The sequence below is a fragment of the Polypterus senegalus genome, chromosome 4 (genome assembly GCF_016835505.1).
Source record: "Polypterus senegalus isolate Bchr_013 chromosome 4, ASM1683550v1, whole genome shotgun sequence".
NCBI lineage: Eukaryota > Metazoa > Chordata > Cladistia > Polypteriformes > Polypteridae > Polypterus > Polypterus senegalus.
In genome coordinates, this window is record NC_053157.1 from 109,806,610 (window position 1) to 109,830,032 (window position 23,423).

The following is a 23,423-nucleotide window of genomic DNA, read 5'->3' on the forward strand; positions in this document are numbered from 1 at the left end:
ATGATAATAATAAAACCCTGTGAAACAACAATCATACAGTCACAGTGGGCTCTCTAGCCCAATGGACCCTGGTGCGACTGCCCCACCGACACTGCCTATAGCTACAACGCTGCACTCCCACAAGGGTTCTCCTCCAGGTCCTGCACTTTTCCTCCCACATCCACAAAGACACGGAGGTTAGGTGACCTGACGACTCTAAATTGGCCCCATGCATGTGGGTGTAGATTTGAATGGACGTTGTGATGGACAGGCTCCCTTACTATATAGCAGTCCTCTGCTTTACACCAAGTGATGCCAGGATAGACCCTAATAGGTGACACTGACTTGGATTAAGCAGTTTTTAAAATGTTATGTTACTGTAATGTGTGAACACCCCTTCATGTTTTAAGAAACATATGCTATATTGTCAGTGTTTTTACCATGTTATCATACATTAAAAATATGCTCACATTTAAGATGTGTTTCTGTGAATATGAATGAAAATTTGCTTTGCTTAATCAACAACAATATCACTTCAAAGCTGAATTCTAGATTTAATAGCTAGGCTAACACATGCAAAACTGATGGTTATGCTATATCACTAAAAGACCAAAAGAGAAGATACCATTTAATTTCATTTTCCAACCTGCGTAATCCGGACCAGGGTTGTGTGGGGCTTCCAGAGCCTATGCCAGCGAGCACAGGAAGCAAGGCAGGAACAAAATATCTAGGCAGGGTGCCAGTCCATTGCATGGCGAACAGACACACACACCAAACACACCCTAACAACACACTAGGGCCAATCCACCTAACCTGCATGTCTTTAAACAGTGGGAGAAAACAGGATTAGCCAGAGGAAACTCATACAGGGAAGACCTGGGACATGAACTTGTCATGATTCACTGTGCCACTGTAAGGAAAAATAATGTATTCAGGATTTTTCAGTATGAACAACTTTTTGTGCAATTACATATGACCTGATTTACTTCATGAGTATGCTTAAGGGGCTGGTCACCTCTTCATACTGACTTGCACAAAAGCCCACCAATCAATATTACCAATTATATCAAGAAAAGGTTAAGGCACCTGGGTTTGATAAATTTGAACAGTACATAAATATGAATTTCTTACATCCTAAAATAAGGGGCTACCCCTAATCATAAACGTGTCTCCATACTGTATCCACAAAACTTGTCTGTGAGGCTTTTTTATGATTTGAATAAATAAAAGTCTTCTGATACCACTGTTAACACTTCCTTCTTCTGTTTACCTATGGAGACTTCAATTATCATATTATGGAATAACTCACAGAAGGCTTGATTATAGATTTCTATATTCTGTAGAAATTTATGCGACAGCAAGACTCTCAAAAAAACTACTTTTTGGCCTTCTATGTATGAATGTGACTTCTATACTTGAGTTCATCCAAGTGACAATCTTTTTCATAATTCATTTAGCAAAGGAGAAAAACAACACAGCCATTTCTTTTAATATACGAATGTTAATCATTTTTCCAAGGGATCACACATGTATCTATGAAGTTATATATTTAATTTTTATGTACATGAATATTTGTAGGACATCTTTGTACATAAATGGACATAAAACAAACTCAGTCACATGAAAAATGTACATTAAACATTTAGATTAAATCTATATGGGGACACTTTTTAATAGTTTACAATCATAAAAAAAATCAAAGTAAAAGTCAGGTATTTATAAAATAATTTACATTTTCTTCTAGTTTTTTTTTTTTTTTTCCTTTTAATATATTTAACTGTATGAATAGCGAGGCAGTTAGTCTTAAATGAGCTGTCCCGGTCGTTTCCAATATAATTAAGAAATGCAGTTCATGCTTTGATGAGATCGCTGAAAAATTAGCTACTCTGGATTGCAAATTTTCCTCCAATGTTCAAATGTGAACCCTGGTTAGCACAAGTGCCCGGATGCTGTTTGTAAGCTTCCAGCTCAATCTGTTCAAATGACCACTGGATAATGTAAACATAAATATTATACAAGCTGATATCTTTTTATGCAGTTCAAATACTGTTACAACCTCTCAGCCATATAAGTAGTCAGTCTGTATATGTTCCTTAGTAGAATATTGTTTGTTTTGAGTTAAATAAATTTTTCTTTGCTATACAGAGTCATTAACAAAATTTCCGTGTTTTTACCAGTTTGCTTTGATACTTCACAGAATGGCCTCCATGGCCTACCACATAAACATCCAACAGGTATGATCTTCCCGGCTCGAGCCCTTTGATTGTTTCTGTGGTAACGGCCTTCTGTAGGTTCTGGCTATGGAAATATTTGCAAAGTACTTTTTCCGACTTCTTCCTGGTGTCTGGTCCCATGCATTGATTCTGTTCCCGCCTCCTCTGCTCCTCGTTATAATTATCATCCACCTCCTTTTTGTAAATGCAAAACTTATTCCGCTCCTGAGTGCCTAGCCATGCCACGGTTGCTGATGTGCAGGTGCGAAGCTTATCAAAGGCTTTGATCCTCGTATCCTCGGGCAGGGAAGGGAACGGCTGTTTGTTTGGCCTAGTGGTGGCGAGAATCTTGAGCATTGATGCTCCTTTTCTGCTACCTCGAAGGCGAATAAGGTATTTGGCCTTGGGCTTACCCCTCAGCTGAAAATGGCGTACGCCTTCCACATTTTGAGAGAGAAGTAGTTTACCATCTCTTCTGACTTGGATCTGGATGGCATCTAAACAAGAGTGCACATAAAACATGACTTTCTGATGTGAGGAAACTGGAGCAAACCTCAGGAACTTGCTCCCTTTTCTCTTAATAAAAACATCAGTGACTTTTCCGTCCTTCAGCTCCACGGTCTTCTGCTTCGCCTCTTCTTTAGTCTTGGCAAATGTACCCACATAAGCAGTACTCATATTTGTGACAGTATTAACTGCAAAAATGTCAAAATAGTACTGTGTATCTGGTTTTAGATCTGACACAGTGAAAATGCTCTTATTCCCAATACAGACTTTCTGAATGTCTACTTTTTGCTTGGCAGCATATGACCGAGTGATCTTGGCTGTAGCAGATTTGCTCAGGGGTCGCTCCTTCCCAGAGTCATTCTCTGATGGAAATCCAAAGTGAGAGAAATCAAAAGGGCTAAAGTCCAGTCCAGGTTTTGGTGCAATCATAAATGCATCATCTGCACTGAGCTTGGCCTCCACGGCACAAAGGCTCTTGAAGTTGTGCTCCTTGTTGATCACAACGCAATACTGAATAGGCTGTTTCATAAGAGAACCAGTAGGGCTTGGCTTCCAGGCTAATGTAATGGTTGTACGGCCTAGAGATGTCACATCAACCCGAGGATCATAGGGCATCTCTGGGTATGGCTGGTCCGATTCTGGAGTTGTAGTTGCATAAACCTTGAAATTTGTATCTTTCTCATTAGAAAGAAGTTCTAGTTGATATAAGCCAGAGGGTGAGCTGGTTGCAACATATGATTCCACATCATTGCCTTTGTATGAGAAAAGCTCTGTACCTTCTTCATCCATGATCTGTTGCTTCTGTTGATCTAGAGGTTCTGGTTGTCCTGCAAAACAAACACATAATGCAATCATATTCAAGCACTGAAACATGACAAAACATGGCTCCAGGAGCAGTGTAATGTATATGAATTTGTATATAAGGGTTCTTCTTCTGTTATTGCTAATGAGATCTGTTGTTCTATATAATTAGTAACACGGACGGATAAACCTGCTTTCTGTCACAGTCTACCATTACTTCAGCATTCATATACTTTTTGTTTTCCTGTTTCCAGAAAACAGACCCCAGCACCCAAAATAAGTCTGACATATATATGGTTGTTATATTCTTTCATTATGTTAAATATAAGCACTGTTTTTTCAATGTATGCCATTTTACGTACTCCTGGTTAATGTCATTTCAGTTTATCATATACAATAAATAAAAATGCCACATATGGTTAAGAAAAAAACTGTTGAGATAAAACAAAACAAAAAGCTTTTGAGTGGTAAGAATACAACTTAACAAGAAATGAAAGATGTATAATTAGTATATTTGTGCATGTGATTGATTCGGTGACTTCAGCAATCTGGTAATCCAAGCATAGTCCATATGGAGTTTACATGCTCTCCCCAAATCTGCCTTTTTTCAGACACTGCCCAGTCCAAGTCCCAGAGATGTTGGATGATTTTAAGCTTACATGTGGATTTGTGGGAATGTGAGCCTTGTGATGGACTGGCATTGCATCAAATGAGGATTCCTGCCTTGCAGGGAGCACTGTCAGGACAGAGTATGGTGCCCTGCATACAGTTGAACATAAAATTATGGTGAGTCTCTCATTCTTAATGCTTACACTGGTAAAATAATGGAGGAGTGGAACAGTTATTTACACAGATTTTGTTTTCCGCTTTAGAATGGAGGAACACTGCCCAGAAGAGAACTGGTGGCAATTCTGCTCTGACTTCACCCCTCTTGTCAGGACGAATGAAATATTAATGTCACCAAGAGACGTTGTCAGTTTGACCGTGGATTTCACATTGAGCTGATGATAAACTCAAAGTACCTTCCATAGGCAACTGGTGACTTCACTATGGCATTTAACCATTACATTAGTCACTTTTGTAGTTAGTAAGTTCTGGCAATTAAACAGGGGTCTCCTAGCTGGAGCCCCAAACCTTTTAAAAACTTGTCTCCTTCCATTCACTATATAATAAACAATTTCAATAAACTGATAGGCATTTGGGTCACATTTTAAGGAATCTGATGCTATGACTATCAAACGTGCACTGGCGTGTCTATCCCATATGCGCACATAGAGCAGCCCTTTCAAGCTGCTGGCTTCTCTGTTAAACTACAGGCTGCATGCACTCTGCTTGATGTGCACAGTCACAACAAAAACACTAAAACAATTGCAAGCTATAATCTAAAAATAGTCGTGAAGCAGGAAGATAGCCATAAACAAATAGGCAAACAGGCACAGACAAAAGTATCCAAAAAGGCACAAAAGAAACACCAATCCAAAAGTCAGACAGAAGCTTAAAAAAATAAATCACAAAACTCACCAAAACACAAAAAGGGCTTTAACAGAGATTTTGCAAAGGCACTAAAACACATTGCTGGAGTGAAGAACTTGCCCCTGCCACCTGATTAGTGCTACGCAACAACAGAATTGGACAGGAGGGCCAGGGGCTCATAACAGGCCAAAGGAGTGGCTAGGGTCAGAGTCGCTGTCATGTCCTAACAATCGTGACATGCTTTAATTTCTGGTTAGTATGGAAAATATGCTGTCAAATGTGCATTTTTAAGTGTAAATTTTTTAGGAACCCCTTAAGAAATCCCATGAATACATTTGCTAAGTGCTTTGCATAATATAAAATATATATTTAACTCTTCATTCTTTGTTAAAGTGTACCCAAAGGAAGTATTGTATTATAGTAGGCTGTTTTGGCAACAAATTATTGTGAAATAGTGAGTAAATAGCTAAGGAGCTCTTATTTTTGTATTAGAGATAACTGTGTATTGCACCCTTACTAATGTTACACTACATAATCATTGCCAACAATCTATCCATGTTGACTGTTTGTGATGTATGATGCTCAAACACCTTTTTTTTAAATATACAAACATGAATAATGCCATCTTCAGCCTAACTGATCTCAGGGATATTGTTCTATTATGAAAGAAAATGATATAGCATATATCACAGTAGAACAACAGGGTGAATATTCTACAAGTATATTCATTGGATACACAGTTATGAAAATGTAAGCTTTCAAAATATACATTGAAAGCATTAAGTCAAAAGCAGATACTATCATAGGCACTATGAGCAAAATTCCTGGGTGGAAAATGATAGGGTAGGCGCCAACTTTCATGGTAATATGTTGAAAGTCCTAATGGAATATTTTGTCAAGGCATAACTCTAAAGATGTCAGCTGGACTATGTAATTACTGCCACAAATGTATTCATCACATATAAGCTTTCACTCTGGGAAGCTTTACTGGAAGGTTTGATTTGTATGGCATTAAAGGTTAATGTAAGGTAAAATAAGAGATATGATAGCAAAATACTACTGCTCTCTAAATGAGCTCAAGAATGGGACAGTCAACAAAAACAGAACTGACCACATCTTCATAAACCTATCAAAATGGGTCAAAACCTATTATCAAAAGGAGGCCACAATTTATGCGGTTTTATTACCTGAGCCATCACCACTGGACTCTTCTGGAAGCTCCTGCAGGCTTAACTTCCATTCGAGTGGAGCATCGCAGGGCGTCACTGTCACTGAGAGGGGGGTGTTGTCCTCTTCCACCACAAAGTAATATCTTAAAAGGCAAAAATGAAAAACTACTTAATGAAAAAGAGACTATTGAAAATGAAAGAATAATGATAGTTCATGTGCTACAGTTAGCAAAGTTGGAACCAAAATGAAATAACATTATTGACAAACTCTAGTATCTTTGTTTCATTAATATACTGTAGTGCCTTTATAAATATATAGCATCAGACATAGGTAATAATAATAATAATATCACATATCTGCAGTTTGAAAAAAGTATAGGCTGTACAAAAAAAAAATCTCTTTTACTTGAATGATTACCAATTCTTCATTTTCTAAATTTAATTCTTACAGCACAGGGTTTTGGACAGCTAGAGACAATGACAGGTACAATGAAGGAGCAAACCCTGGATGGGGCTCCTCTCCACTGTTACATTATGCTGAGACAATATGGAGTTATAAATCATTCTTACAGCTATCTGTACACTAGGGTAAGTAGAAAAAAATATATATAAATGGGAAAAACTGGATACTTAAGGCATCTCAGTGAGCAGTTGACTGTATGATTGCTTCAAAATTCACTGATGGCTGCTACAACAAACTATAAGATGAAGATATTTTTAAGGTCTTTAGGGTTTTATCAGTGTTGTATTTATTATTATCTTTGACTTGCACTTTTCTAAAAGGTTAACTTTCTCACTATATTGGGATATTGGAATATTCACCAATAATTTATTTACCAAAATAAAAAAATACACTCTTCTAGTATTACTAATACCTTTTGGGTGTATCTCTGAAAACGTAGCCACTAATCTCAGCTCCATCTGGAATCACAGAAGAATGATGATAGACAGATTTGTCACGAATTTGCATCTGGAAAAGTTCTTCATCTCTGGTAGGTAACTTCTGTGCCCACGCAAAGACGATGAAAAACAGCACGATTGAGACAGGCACTGGAATGGTCCTCATCCTGAAAAAGAAAAGGGTTTTGTTTAACACTCCAATAACAAGTTGTGAACCACTTATATGGCCTGGCCTATCATATGAATGATTAGTACAAGCAGTAATTTTTTTCCTTCTGACATTTAATTAAACTTTAAAATTTAGAACTGCTGCTCCACACAACCCTAAATTGGATTAGGTGAGTCTGGGGAAGAGATATACAAATGGATGACCGATTTGGGACATCATCATAAAATTATAAAAGGGCACTGTGATAAAAGGCCCGTAAAGTCCAATATCTCACTAAGCAGTTGCTACCCGTGTGAAAAGTAAAAGCTGTTGAAATGATGTGCACTAAAAACTGTAGGAAATGTTCGCACAGGCAGAAAGTTTCTAGGAAAATGACTGATTTTATGGGGATGATGGCTAGCAATTTTCTATCAAATTCTTCAAAAGATCATGAGAATTTATTTTTGTTACATGTCTGATTAGTTAAATATTCCTTAAAGTTCACATAATACACAGATATCTTTAAATGTCTCTTAATGCTTAAAGTAACGTTTATTGACTATGGAATCATGGGGGATCATTGAGGAATAAGTTGGAGCCAACCCTATGATGGATCCATGGCAAACACACTTGTGTACACTCAGAATGGTCCACCTTGGAGTTATCAATTAATCTAACATTCAAGGAAACAGTTAAAAATTTAGACATGGAGAGAACTTGCATACTAAGCCTCAACAGTGACCAGGCTAAGAGTCTAACCCAGGTCCCAGTAGCTGTGAGGCAGCAATGCTGTACCATCATAAGTACCTGTACAAGAAACAACAAAAACATGTCAGAAAATGAATTTAGAAATACAAAAGCTTAATCTTTTTATGTGGACTCTCCCATCCATACAGTATAATACCATGTATTTTGTCCTGGAATTGTGCTAATGTTAATTCATAACATAACATTATCTCTCAGTTAATCAAGCTGAGATTTGTAGAGTACTATTGCCTATTTCAGCAAGTCTGGAAGAAAAGCAAGGACAAACTCTGGACACGGTGGCAGTCCACTGCAAGGTCCACTCACGTTCAAATCCATGAAGGGCAAATTTAGAATTGGCAGTTGATCTAACTTACACAGATCTTTGGAATGTAGAAAAAAATTCAGTGTAGTCAAAGAACAACCGATGGAGACATCAACCAGGTGTAGGATTCAAACTCTGGATCTGTGAGGTAGCAGTACTAACTACTGTGCAATCTAATGTGAATTCACATTGGGGAAAAAAAGTCTAATCCAGCAAATATACAGATACCGCTAAATAAATTGCTTTGATCATTCCTTAAATGGTGTCAATAGTACATACTGTGGTAATAACTACATCCTTGTTTGTCTACTAACAAGCCATCAGATAAAAGCTGTTGTGAAGGTCTTTTGTAAAATGACTGACTCACTTACCTTTGTACCCTGAAGCAGAAGCAGTGCTTTATGGTTCTAAAACACTCTGTTTATTGAATTAACTACATTGATCATGGTTGATGGAATCTAAATCCCCAGTGATTTAATCAGAGTAATGATAGCCGATTATGTACAGATATTTTAGTGCCATTTACTGCTTATATAGGTCTGCCCTTTCAATGAACTCCCTCCATACTTTGTTCATTACTTTACCGTCTGCTTTCTGATTATCTCAATTTAAGGCCTGTTTGATTCATGGATTAATTTCTTCACTCCTGAGTCTTTAAAGCTTAACTGTTTTTTAGGAGTATGAACTGGCTGTCAAAATTGTAAATTAAATTGTAAATTAACCTTTTACATCTCACTTTCAACAGAAGATGGTCACATAATTTTTTTTATGTTTTTATGTTCCACGAAATGCAAGACAAATGTCTTTTTTAGTTAAACTTTCAAGAGGAATAAAATTTAGCACAGTTCAACATATGGCAGGGATAAAGAAATGTTCTTAAGAGAAACAAACAAAAAAGAGCCTGTCTTCTTAAAAGAAACAAACAAGAAAAAAAAATAACCTGTCAGAATAAAACTGAGTGGTCCTGTGTCCCCCAGTGGTCTAGGATTTTAATGTGACCTACAAAATTGTCCCCCATTTTAAAACCATACTGTCAGGTCAGCTGCCAAATCCTTAATGCGTCAGAAGGAGTGAGTGTGATGCCGTGTGTGCTCTGTGACAGGCTGACATCCGATCCACTTCTTCATTTTGGTTTATGCCCACAGCCGCCTTTTAACATTTTGGCTGTAAATGATTAGTGATCAATATTAACTAATCAATCAACTAGCTAAATATTACTTTTTGCATAGTGTCAGTTTTCAAACCATTAAGAAGACATCTAGGACACTACAATTACAACTAGTCTGCCTATCCATTCATTTTCTGAACATGAGAGCTTTCTATTATTCTAATGGACATGAAGAGAACATGGGTGCTTCGCACAGAGCATATCCATATCAGTACTGTATGAACCTTGTGTCCAGCACCACAAGAATAGGTTTTGCCTCCCTGTGACCCTAAACACTTGATAGAGAGAGTAAAAATAAACTAGGGACAAAATAAATTGTGTTTGAAAAGCCAACTGAGGCCATTTGACACTTAATGTATGACAAACTTTCTTACACCTTGGCTTATGTCCATTGTTATACCTTAAAGAGGTGTTACATGCAAACTCTGAGAGGCCAAAACCACAGCATACTTCATACGATACAGAGGAATAAATAATGGCTTTTTTTTTAATTTTATTTATATGCAATGGAAATTTAAAACAATTGTGACTTGCATGCTTACTGGAAATATTAATTTTAAATACGAAAAACATATACTTAAATCAAAATCCTTCCATCAAAGAAGCAAATTACAGGCACTGCCTAGATTAAAATAGCAATATCATAGCTTCAGAAGGAGATATTAACTTGTAGTTTTCAGAGATGTTAGCTTCTGATCGATCTTATCTACTGGCAAGTGGCACAGTAGTTAGCCTCACAGATCCATCGTCCTGCATTTGAATACCACATCTGGTTGTTGTATATGCAGAGTTTGCATGTTATCCCTTTACCGACATGGATTTTATTTCTGGTTACTCCAGTTTTTCTTTTACATCCCAAACACATGCATATTAGGTTAACTAATGATATGTCCACTGGGTGTGTGCATAAGTGGGCACTGCTGATGTTCAGTTGGTTTCTGCCCTTTACTTATATGATAGGCTTCAAAGACCATGAATTGTAGCAAACAGGTTAAAGAACGCTGTATTATATCTCCAGTTTCTGCATAATGATCCAATTTTCATAGTGAATAAAACAACTAACTAAACAGATGATATGTGCAGTACAGTCCATTGACTAATGTGTTTTTTTGTGAACAATGATGCAGGTTCAATATCGCAATAAATTGTTTATCCTGTCTCAAGCTTATACAGCAGAATTATTTACACTATTGTAAAGATGCTTTTTGTAATCTTGCTTGGCCTAAGGATCGGCTACCACATTTAAACCTAAAAAAATATTGAAACAATCATGTCAAGGCATTAACTAATATTGAATGTCTAAGTGTGTTGCTCATTGGCTATGCACTGTCAAAACATCAAAAATGGGTTGTGACCAGTTGGGTGCACTAGCGAGCCCCCAAACCCCAAACACAGACAACCCAAATAAATTATTCTTTTAATCCTCACAACTCAAAATAACAGTCCACCCAATACACAAGACATTTAGTGCTTGCTTTCTCTCCCTCTCTCTCTCCTTCTCTCCTCCTCCAATGTGTTTTTTCCCACTGTCTCCCGACTCTGATTCCACGAGCTATGGTAGCGGGCTCCTTTTAAGGTGGAGCCAGGAGCACCTGAGAAGTACTTTCAGGTTATAAAGAAGCCAAGGAGGTCCTCCCCCAGCAGTGCCCTCTGTTGTCCCCCAGGGATCCCTACAGGGCTGTATTTCTGAACTCCAACTCCCATGCAGTCCTGAGGGTGTCCAAACTGGGACTCTATATGAGGGACACTGCCACCTAGTATACTGAGGGATGAACTGCTCCCTTTCATGCTCTCTTGCCAGTTCCAGTAATCTTTGGGCATCCCAATCAGGATGGGAATCATAAGGTGTCCCAGCCTGGTATTGCCCCTATTTATTCCATCCTTCCATTATTCACCTCCATCCTGGGCAGGACACCCATCTGTCCTCTGGAGCATCTACAGAGTACATCAGTCTTTCATCCCTAAAGTCTAACTTAACATAGCATAAACAGTGTCATTCGAGTATGTTAGAGGCCAGAAGGATCTGTTCACTGTCCCAAACCAACTGAACTACCAATGAACACCAGTTCAGCAAAATTAAATGCAAAGCCTGGAGTGTCATACTGTTTTTTTTTTTATCACATTCAGATAAATTAGTAGCATGAGAAATGTGTAAATTCTATTGCCAAAAAAGCAACCCATATGCTATATTTAGAGCCTATGTTGCATTGTCAAATAAGGAGGTTTAAAATAAAATCAGGCTTACATTTTATTGTTTCTGGTTTACATTAGCCTCAATTTTCTAGTAACATCAGTATCAGCCATTTTTTAATAAAAGTTTTAAAAACAGAACACAAAAGGAACGTATTTCTAGTAAATTAGTTCCTTAATTGTCTGCACAAGAGTTTGAATTTATCTGAGGTATGGACTTATCGGTGTGTCAAAAGTTCAGTATATGATTGCTGGCCTATGCTCACTCCCTACTGTGGACATCTTCTAGCTTTGTAGAATAGTTTATTACAATTGTGAAAAAGTCAGTTTGTAAAAAAAGGGTCTTGACACTGAAGACCATTAAGGGAGCCTTTATTACAAAGAAAGCTCATTCCATACCATTACACCACCACTACAGGCTCACATTACTGACACCCAGCAGAACGTACCCCCATGCACTCAAGGGAATTTATTAGTTTTTCTATCAGCATGAATGATGAGCAATCAGGATTCTTTAAACCAGGCAATGTGTTTTTTTTTTTCATTCTTCCTAAATCCTCTGCTTGTAAGGCTTCCATAGTATGCTATAACCATATATTTTTGTTTTATACTTACAAGAAAATAACTTGTTTGGGAAATCCGGTACTGTACACCATTCATGACAAGATTTAGCACAATTTTTGTAATCAACTGTTAAATGACTAATTGTAGCCTGTTACTCTGCATAAGCCATTCCTGCTTCTATCAACCAATTTTCATCAAAGGTCTGTTTATGGCCACAAGACTGTCATCGGTGGTTATTAAAGACTCCTCTAGTTGAAGGGTTTTTGGTAGTTGCCTATCCTCCAACATATACTGTATATAAACTTGCTGTCTATAGAATCTCCAGCCCTGTTACTGTTCCTTAGTACATGCTGGAAGGTCCATTGTATCAGTACCTTCCTGTTTTCATTAAGACTGTACATAGAAATGATGCGGTCAATTAACTCAATTAATTTTTATCACAAAAAATAAAAGGGACCATTGATGTGATGTAATCAACTGTCCTTATTTTCCCTGAACCTTCGATCAGGGTCATGCTGAATACTGACACATCCCTTCTAAAGGGCACTACAAACCTTCCCACTCCAAAAGCCACACTAAAAAAGCTTTGACACAGTATGTATTAGATAATGACCAAAATCAGTTCCCCCTGATGGTTACTGGAGCAGCTGATAGGCACACTGATCTCCAACTGAGAGGTCTGAGATTAAGACTTTTATTTCTTCCTTAGAAGACACATACTTCAAGGACAGTTTGCTTCACTGTACTGATGAGAATAAACCTACGAGTGTGCCAGCAATTACTGAAATAGTTCAAAGAATATGAAGGTCGTATCTTGGCACTCCAGCAACTGCCTCTCCGTTACAATATACACATGGTATACATACACACACACACACACACAAAGTAATGACCTATAACCTTCGTGTAATACACTCTGCCACTCAGCAAACATTTACACAACCATTAATTGAAATTCTTTGCATTATTTTGCTAAGTTCAAGCAATGGCAGGCACATTTGTCTAAATGCATTGAACTCTAGTTTACTCTGGTAGCAACAGGTACAAACCAGTAATCAACTTTAAATAGAAAGCAAGTCCGCTGCACACTGGCACATCCACACTCAAGTCATATCACAATAATTTAGACACCAACCAACTTAACAATGTGCAAGTATTGTGGGAGCAAACTAACATAAACATGAGGAGATGTGCAGACTCAGGCGGTGCCATGTATTTTCTCTCTCTTCACAAATCATCTGCTTCCTCACATACTGTAGCAAAGCTGACAAATGGCAGAAGGCTCACTAAGTTTTCACACTTCTAACTTCTGTTTGCAAGGCTGACACTCTCACTCCTAAGTATAAACGTAAAGGTGCATTTGTTCTCCCTGACTTTCACCCAAATGGCACCTCATGTTTCCGGGCAAATTATCATGTTCATTTTTTTTTTATATACAGTTGCATATTTAGCTCATTGTCTTCTTCAGCTTCTCAGTTCAATTTGCATTTTGCAACTAATTTTCACTTTTAGATTTTTGTCACAATATATATTATCTTGTCTGATCATTTGAATTTTAATGTAAAAAGCAAACAAAATGTATGAGTTTTGTGTTAAACTAAGTGACTCCTAAATATATATCCAATTGAATGATGATACTTTAATCATTTTGCCAATAGACAGTCTTATTAATTATTACTGTTGTATGCTAATGAACATCTAATTTATTTACAGAAAACTTTACATTAAATAAAAGAAATCATTAGCTGTATAAAATGATCTTACGGTAAATAAAACAAAATAAGAGCTAATCCCCAGCTGAGGGAAACAACTCAAGTATATACCACAGGTGTTCATGGCCCTAGCTGCACCAAACCCACTAGTGTGGCCTCTCAGTTTGTACAAACTTGAGTATAATGGTGATCCTGTCACCTCTGTAACAGCTCGGATATTTGAACAAACCTCATCTGAGCCTGTTACGCCTGGAAAACTTCATGAAACACCTCAACTACAACACATGACATTAGACAATTTATACAAGAGAGACGACCATTTTTACTGTCTGGTTAATACGGCTGACTAATCCTTAACTATTCTGAATCGTGATCACCATTATACACTTCAGAAAAATATCATATTGGATAGCACTAATATCTTCCCTAAATATTGTAGGATAAAAAGATGCATACACAGAATGATGGGGGGGGCACTCTGTTAGCCCAGTTATAATGGCATGGATAGAATTTCTTTTTTCCACAATGCTGAAGAGTGTGAGTAACATACCAAAAAAGAATTGTACCAGGCATGTATAAGCTGCCAGTAGAATTTGCATTTATTCTTGTTTGCAATTAATTTTGTTCATCCATCCCTCTTTTTACTCAACTCAACAGATCCAATTTCATGGTCACAATAAAACACTGAGCCCATCCCAGCTGCTCTGGGTACAAAGCCAGCACCAGTTGTGGAAAGGTCACCAGGCTGTATTTTTGTTTTTTTGGGGGCCTACAGCCTATACTAACAGCACAAGGCACAAGGCAGTTGTCAACAACATCCAAATACATGCACTCTGACTCACTCTGAACCCAAATTGCATGTTTCTGAGATGTGATTAGGCAGATGTATGTGGGTGCTATACAAAAAAAAAAAAAAAAAAAAAGTTGCAGGTTTGTCACCTTTGCCATAAAAATTATAATACTTTTTATCTGTGAATTGGATTTCTTTATAACAGCAGAACATGAAAGAGGTGTGTTTATGGGTTGAAAAAAGAAGGATCATTTACTTTTAACACTGTATCAATCTACAATCTCAATGACCCTGAATATGATTAAGCTGGTTCAAAAGTGTACATAAGGAAGAAATAATTAAGTCATCCCACTATTTTTCTTTAATTGTTGGGGTTATATCTATATGTTTGTACATGTATCAATCTGCTCATGACCTGCAACTTTTGCCTCTTTTGATAAAATACCAAATCTGTAACTATATTCAAACATCCTGTCTGGTTGTCATTCTTATTAACGGTACTGCAAATTGTGTGTTAACAGATATTCACACTAAAAGTGATGATTATGATATTCAGATGCTGTAAATAGTATGGCAAGAACTTGCTTTTTTTAAGGTAAAGAAACCAGCCTTATTTATGTGATTTCTGCAGTCAGTCACCTGGTATCTGTTATGTTGAAAGTGCCAGCCTCACCAAATTTAGAAGTTAGGGGCCTTATTTTACATAGACATGTATTATTACTACTATGATTATTATTATTATTCCATTATAAACCATTTTATTGATTAAAATTTACATTTATATGTTGAAAAACATATCAAAATCCTGTTTATGTCCTCAGATATTTAACAAATCTGTTTATGTATCTTTAACTACTATTTCATATGCACTGTATCTTTTGAGCAAGAATGCATTTGTCATTCTACTGTTCCCTCTTACAGAATCACTTTTATGTTACAGACTAAAACTATTCAGGTTCTACCATTTCAAAACATGTCAAACACCAACAAGACAAAAAAAAAAAACATTTTCTTCATTTCACCTTCCTCTGTTACTGACGCACACAACTTATGTGTATGGAACATGCATAGCCATTGCAATGCATCACCGCCAGTTTCACATTATAAGCTTTATTGCCTAGTGGACGTCTGCAGACTGTTTTCCAAAAGCAAAGGACATAAGCTGGGGAAACATTTTGTTTTTCTTGGCTCAAGTGAAAAAAGTTTCATATTTCACAGTATTAAAACTAATAAATGGTTGTGATTCTGCGGCAAGCAAATAGGACAAAGACGTATTTCTCTCCTAAAATGTATGTCTATATCGTACATTTTTTAAAGTGGCATTTACTAGTGCATTTTTGTGTCCAACGCAATCATTTCTCTCTGTGTCAATGGCAATGAAACGAATGTTATATTGTTCTAATTAACTTTATTTACTACCATACAGCCATGGGCATCAGTAGGAGAAGATGTTTTTAATATAAGAGCTGTGTTGACAGCTACAATATAAAAGATGTGACTGTTTTTATGAATCTGGATGGATGATGACTGGAACTTTGAGAGATTACAAGAATTAAGTAAGAAAATGTGATTTTGATGCACTCACATTTAAACTGCCTTATTCTGCCTTCGGTCAAATGAATAACCTCTGGCTACCACAACTATCAACTGGATTACATGGATTCAAAGATTGCTGGAAGGATATGTTTATTATTTTTTGCTTTATTTCATTGTAGACAGTAAGTCATGATACATATGTATTGCGTATTTTACTACAAAGACGATCTGGTAGTTCAGATCTAAGCTGAATGAAGAGCTCTGCATGAACACAGCACATGCATACAGGACCTCTCCACTAACACACACATAGAAAATGTCATTGACAAAAAAGACATGCACATAAATCAGTTTCTGATGGGATGAGTGGAAAAACGACAAAAAATGAAAAAGCAATTGCATTCAAAGAGCGCCTCTTGTCAAGATTTCCTTCAGTATTTATGGCAATATAAAATCTGACAATGTTGAAAGGCAGTAAAAAAGACCATCTGATGAGCACTTTCAACTGCAGGTCACGCCTGCGCTATGCTGATGCTCGGGACCTGAAAAACGGTTTACAAAAATAAAAATGATGGGGGCTGAACTTGAAGCAATGCATCTGGAATAAATAAAGCCTAATGTTTAATTACAGAGAAGAGAGAATGGATGATTGTAATTTAGGAAGGGATAATTTCAAGGCACTGCCTGCCACAGCCTTGTCAGCTTTGTTTTGCTCCTTTTCAGTTTCAAGCTTAAAAATAAACCAATTCACATGTGAAGGTAACCTTTTTGATGTTTACAACATTGTTGCCACATCACAACAAAATCAGCTTTTTTCAGTAAGAATAATGGCTTTGATTTCCATGAATACCTAAATCTAAACGTGCCTTAGTCTTTCCCATCAGCCAAATGTTTTGAGTAATTCTGAAGTTGCCCCTTTTTAATTTATTATTTTTTTTTCACATTTTCACTGCTCACAAGTTTTAATCAATGTCTTCGGCATATGGCTGACAGATTAAGCGAGATGCTAGCAGCACTCAAAAGGCTATAGATCAAGTCACAAGCAGCTCCAGCCACAGAAGAGAAAGATTTGTTGTGTTAACCTTCTACATTCATATTAAAATCTGTTTGTGACACATCTGTCAGCTGATTTATTCTTTCTTTATCTGTATATGAAAGAAAGTGAGTGACCCCAACACTTTACCTGACTTGTGTCAAGAAGTGGAGAGAAAAATGTCTATGTTGTTAACCAAATCAGCTTTCCAAATGATCTGCTGGCTTGATTTTACCACCAGCATGCACTAAATTTATACACAAGCAAACTTTAACATGGAGGACTCAAAAGAAAAAACAAAATCTTTTGTGCTTATTTTGCTGTAGGGGATTTCTTGTACTCTTTAACTTACAACACTTAAGGTAGACTTTGTTTGAAAAACAATTTGCTTTGTTGTGGAAGCCATCCATAAAAAGAAGAAAAAACGAACAGGAAGTTTAAAAATGTCATGCTGTCTGGATTTGAAAAAAAAGGAAAGCATAAAGTAAATTGTGAGCAGATTTTACTCATATTACCCCATACTTACTATGGGGGATACATGACCTTTTACAGACCGTAAAGTGAAAGGCTAAGGTCAGAAGTGAAGCCTGCAAATAACCACAGGGTACGTATGTGCTAATATGTGACGCAACTTCAACTGAAGCGCAAGGCTAACTGTGTGCATTATTCTCTGCTGTGAACAGTACAATAAAATATAAAAGAATGAGAAAAGGATCAATACCAATATTAAGACCTACCTAAACATTTCTGATAAGAAATGCAAAATACTTAGGTGCAAATAATTTTTCTTTACTCAGTGCATGTATGATGAGTGTCATTCTATACGCTAAAGCAGGGAAAAAAGAGGCAATGAAAAGATGAAGTTAAATTTTTTACACTTAGTCTCATCATTATATATTCACATTAATGCCTACTGTCCCTGACCATGCAAGACTTGTGGCTTCTGTTCATTATTGGCAATAATCAAAACATTCTGATTTCCAATTTGCACTGAACACACTGCACTGTATATTATTGGCAGGATATGACACTACTGGAATCATTAAAACAGAATTTAGAATGAAAAATCAAACAATCAAAAAAAATTCTAACCACAATTTACAGAATTACACTTATGTGTGCAATGCTGGTGGTCTGATTTTAAACAAGAACACTAGCTGATGCAAATAACATTATCCCCCCTGCCTTGGATAATCATTAGTATTATTATGGCTATTATTATTTTTGTCACTGGGTTCTTTGCTGGTGTCGATAGATAGATAGATAGATAGATAGATAGATAGATAGATAGATAGATAGATAGATAGATAGATAGATAGATAGATAGGACAGACTACAGATAAATCACCTTGATTATGCCCTGTAAAATTCCACTTTGACTGACTAGTCGCACAAAGTAAGAACTAACAATTTCCTCTTTATGTAAAGCACCAAACCACCACAAGTCAGCCAAATTTATACTTAAAGTCCACCTTCAAAGTGAGTCTGATCCGCATGCGGTCAAATCCCATATACACACAGACACACAACATGCAACTCACGCACACACAGAACAAGCCGAGCTTTTAAAGGGCGTAATTACAAACAAATATCACTGGGAAGCGCAGATGCATCTAAGATAGCTGCCTTCTATTTTTGGTTACCACAGCTATGCAATTTTGCCAGAAGGAGAAATGAAAAAAAGAAAGAAAGGGAAAAAACATCGATTGCCCGTCGATTTTGAGTTTAACTAACTGCTGTGCACAAACGATCTTCCAAAGCTTAAGTATGTGCACCAAATAAAGTAGCAGAGGCACGCCGACTGACACACATATAGTGTGGCGATGTCGTGCTAACACTGGCGGATATCTTTCAGCTTCACTTTTCATATGCAAATTGAGATTTAGTTAAGGGATGTCACGGAAAAGTTCTTTGTTTTCTGAATTCTCATGCAGTACTGGTATCGCGGAAGCATATAGATCTTTGAATTAACGAGGCTATAGGGGTCGGCTTTAGTTATACAGACAACCTGCCCTAGTGTCAAAAAAGAATAAAAATCACTGTGCTAATCGAAACAGAGGAAATCAAACCGCAGACACAACATCATTATTTCTCAGTGCTATTATTTAATGCTATAAGGCGATCTTTATCGGAATTACACATGAAATAACCCCTTTGATTACCGTCGTACCGATGACCCAAAGACGTCCAGCCTCTTCCTACCTTCCACTTTCACCTTGATGCGATCTTCTGTTGACCCGCTGATCAAAGGCTGCAAGCAGAACTCGCTTCTCTGGACAGTCGCGTCTGGATTTGTACTTTTTTTATCAAAAAAGCTCCGGAGAGTTATTTATCTATTTATTTATAAATTATCGTTGAGAAGAATTAATCTATTTACGTCTGGCTCTTTTCTTAGTAGCACAATTACGACTTTTAAAAATGTTCAAATGACCTGCTTTAAATAAACTGCGTGTATGCCAAGACTGCCGTGCGGCGTAAATATATTTATTTTTGCTGTTCTGCTATAACTGAGGGACGTACTTGGCATTTGATTAAATGCCCAAAAACCCATTGCTTCTAAAATACAGTAAAATGTATTTATCAGTATAATAGTCACGAAAAACACAAAGTTTGTGTAAGATGTCGGCTTAAAGTACTCGTTAAGGAAAAAGTTCGGGACATCACGAGTGAAGAAGTATGTCAGTCCCAACAGGTCGGCGGCCACAAAAAAACTGATCACACTACTCAGAGCTACGAGCAAACGCCACCGAAGGTTCCCAAACCCGTGTCCGCGTGTGCGTGCACTTCTGTGCTGTGGAAGCAAACCGATGGACTTCGTGATAAACTAAAGATGTTTGCATTCACAGGCATACCGATGGATTAACAGGTGCAATACGCTGCAAGTCCTGCATGAGCGGCTTAGGATACCTTAATATATCCAAAAGTTTCTTTTCTGTCAAACACCTTCCATGTATCCAATTTGCAACACGCTAGTTTTTAATTCAAATACACGCATCATCGTATCGAACTGGACTAATTTCATTAGACATCTTCGCCGAGCTTCATATCCGATGCGACACGGCTGAAGTGGTGCACGGAAATCGAGCAGTTCGCTGAAGGCACCAAATGCGATGGCATAGTCTGTGTCAGACAGCCTTAAACTGTTTGCTAATCTCGGATCTCCAATGCTTTGAAAGTAAGTGAAGGACTTTTCTTTTATTCGATTCGGTAGCAACCATATAAAAGGTAGTGCATTTTTTATTGAACATTTAGTTGGCGATATATTTTTGTGTGTTTAAAAACTAAGTTTAACGATTATGCGAGACGCAAGACATCGCGTGCGCTTTATTAACCAGGCTGATTCAAAGGTTCAGTGCTCACAATCGTCAGCGGTGTACACTTGTTTTTCACGTCTTTCCCCTACGAATCAGTATACCTGGGTGTCAACAAAATAAAATTCTGTCACAAACGTGAAAAAATAACCTTTCTATCATTCAAAAAAACAGGGTAATAACTACAAAAACAGCAACAATAACAGCAAATTGAGCAACACTTACTCTTTTGCTTACTTCGACATTGACAGTTCATTATATTTTAAACAACTCATTATCTCAATAACAAAAATATCCTTTCCTTTACCTTTTTAGAGTTTTTCCCAGTTTATTTCCAAAAGAAATCTTCCGATTGCAAAGTAGTTTCTTTTGTAAATAATGAAAAAGAAAAAAAAAAAGTCTCAACTAGGATTAATGTCCTGTGCGGATTACACAGGAATATAGTTGTCCTTTTCTCTGTCTCACAAATTCCTCGGTCTGGCTATGGCAAAAGGGGGTCGGATTAAGAACTGTGGTGCAGCTAGGAACTCTAGAGGATTTAATTTGTCTTCAGTCTGTTTTAGTATCCAGAATCTGGCTGAGAGTACCTCCCCTGCCGTGTTAATGCTATTGAGAGTCGAGCAGAATTAAACAGCAAACTGGAGCAATCTTTCCCTCTCCACTCTCTCAATAGTAATCCGAAACCCAGCCCACTAGTTCCAGACGCACATCCCAGTAAACAAAAAACCAACCAGAGTTCACGCTTTTCAGCTACGAGGCCTATCAGAAGCGAGGTCCCCGGCTGACATCACTTTATGAATGAAAAACAATGTCCACTAAAGATGCATTAACTGCCGGATAGCGGGAAGTGTTTTGCCACAATCTGGTATAGCAAAGCATAGGAGTGACCGAGCTGTCTGTCCTGCGGGGAGCTCCACACACACTGTGGCGGGCTGCTGCCTGCCTGGCAAAGTCAAGGCGCGATCAATGCTCTCTTCTGCTTACTTGCTTTGGAAAGCATCGGCGCGTGGAAATTTCCATATTTTTCCCGTAAACACCATGACTGGGATTTAAAATTATTTAAATTACTTATTTATTTAAAATTTAGAAATCCTTTAGATTAAGAGACTTGAAGAGCCTTATCTGCCTCTCCCCCATGGACCCTCCCTGCCCCCTCTCCTGGCACGATGACTTCTTATTCACTTAACTTCTCCCCCTCTTCCATTATATATTTTTTTCCTTTCGTGTTATCAAACAAAGCCGTGCACAACTTGTCTAATAGCCCAGACACCTTAACTACGGGGATCTCCTACTCATTTCCCTTCTGTAGGTTGAAGCGTATTCATTTTCTCCAGAATGGACTAATTTGTTACACTTGGGCAAGTCTTTACAAAGACAAGGGCCACCTGGAGACGAGTTCTATCCTTTACAGACTTTTATAGCAGTAAACTTTAAAAAAACAAAAAAAACACCTTATATAGAGATCGGTGCGCATTGCCTCAGTGTGATCGTGAGAATGTAACATAATCTCGTTTTTGTATAATGACAAAATGATCTCAACACGGTTATTTCTAAACGTGGTAATAAATGTCAAACACTGCTAGTTTTACTGTCAAGTACATCGTCTTAGAGTCGATTCCCAGCTGTACGGGTTGTTTGTTCTCCATGCATCGTTGCATATTAATTTACGCCTCAAAGTAGACGGTGCGGTCCATGGGAGCCCCTCTTGCAAGTAATTCTTAGGTTTGCTCGACCAAGACAAGACGAGACCTTCCAGTGTTCTTGTCGCCGATTCCGATGGTTCCCGTCTGTTTCTTGTTGCTGACACGAAGTGCTCACTTGTCTCTTAGTTTTACAATTTTTGGTCTTTCAAGTTCAGTTACATGTTATTTTGACCCATTCTATACCAAAAAAACCTATTGTTTACATGTCAATGTTTAGACGTTACAACTGGATTGTAGTGCCCTTTATTTTAAAATATGCAGGACGCCAGGACGTCGTCAGTTAACTTATAAAGATTTCACTCATTTTTATGTAAATCCCAAACTCAAATTGGGACGAACACGCCGATTCTGCGTAAATTGGCTTACCAGCGCCATCTACTGTACAAAAAGAAAAACAAATTAGACTCCACAATAATTAAGTGCGCTTTACATTTGTTACAATACAGATGTACTACATTTTGTAGCCCGCTCGGTCATGAACAGGGTCGCGGGGGTCCGCTGGAGCCTATCCCAGTTAGCATGGCGCGCAAGGCATGGACAGACCTGGGACAGGGCAAATATTAGCACTTGTTGTTTGGTCGACGCCTTTATTCAAGGAAATTTACACCACCGGAGATACCTCTGGAAACCTTGGTTACCTTTTTTATTATTTACTTTTTTATTTTTTTCAATTGCACAAGTAACTTGCTCATGGTCACACAATGTCAGTAGAAGGCTTGAAACCGACCACATCAGGGCTTGAGGTCCAAAGCCGTAACCACTATGTTTTGAAAGTGGTGACATTAAAAAAAATCGTTGATGTTGTTATTTTTGAACTGTGTAAACGCATAAGTAAGACAAGTGTGTAAAGAAATAATGTAGTGAAATATGAAACATCCGTCCATCATCCAGACCCGCTTTTTCCTATACAGGGTCGTGGGGAAGTTGGACCCTATCCCTGTAAGCGTTGGGTACAAGGCAGGAATAATCTCTGGACAAGGTGCCAGTCCACCAGAGGGCAAACACACAGGGCCATCTAATCAGCATATCTTTTGGAGACAACCCACACAGATACAGGAAGAACATGCACATGCCATGCACGGAGGAACTGATGCGTGAACCTGGCCTCTTGGTTGCGAGGCAGCAGCACTACCACAGTGCCATCCACAAATGAAACA

General features: G+C 37.7%; 1 protein-coding gene across 2 annotated transcripts; it reads right to left on the reverse strand.

Moving 5' to 3' along the window:
- Window positions 1–1,723: 1,723 nt before the first annotated feature.
- Window positions 1,724–21,236, reverse strand: ndnf (neuron-derived neurotrophic factor). 2 transcript variants are annotated; one of them, XM_039751136.1, is made up of 4 exons: window positions 20,871–21,236; window positions 7,018–7,209; window positions 6,161–6,285; window positions 1,724–3,526 (listed from the first exon to the last, which is right to left on the reverse strand). In XM_039751136.1, exons 2-4 carry the CDS (start codon window positions 7,206–7,208, stop codon window positions 2,130–2,132), a joined length of 1,713 nt encoding a protein of 570 aa, XP_039607070.1. In that variant the 5' UTR covers window position 7,209; window positions 20,871–21,236; the 3' UTR covers window positions 1,724–2,129. The 2 variants fall into 2 exon arrangements, with proteins under 2 accessions (XP_039607070.1, XP_039607071.1); XM_039751137.1 differs by lacking the exon at window positions 20,871–21,236 and adding an exon at window positions 19,455–19,549.
- Between the last annotated feature and the right edge of the window lie 2,187 nt (window positions 21,237–23,423).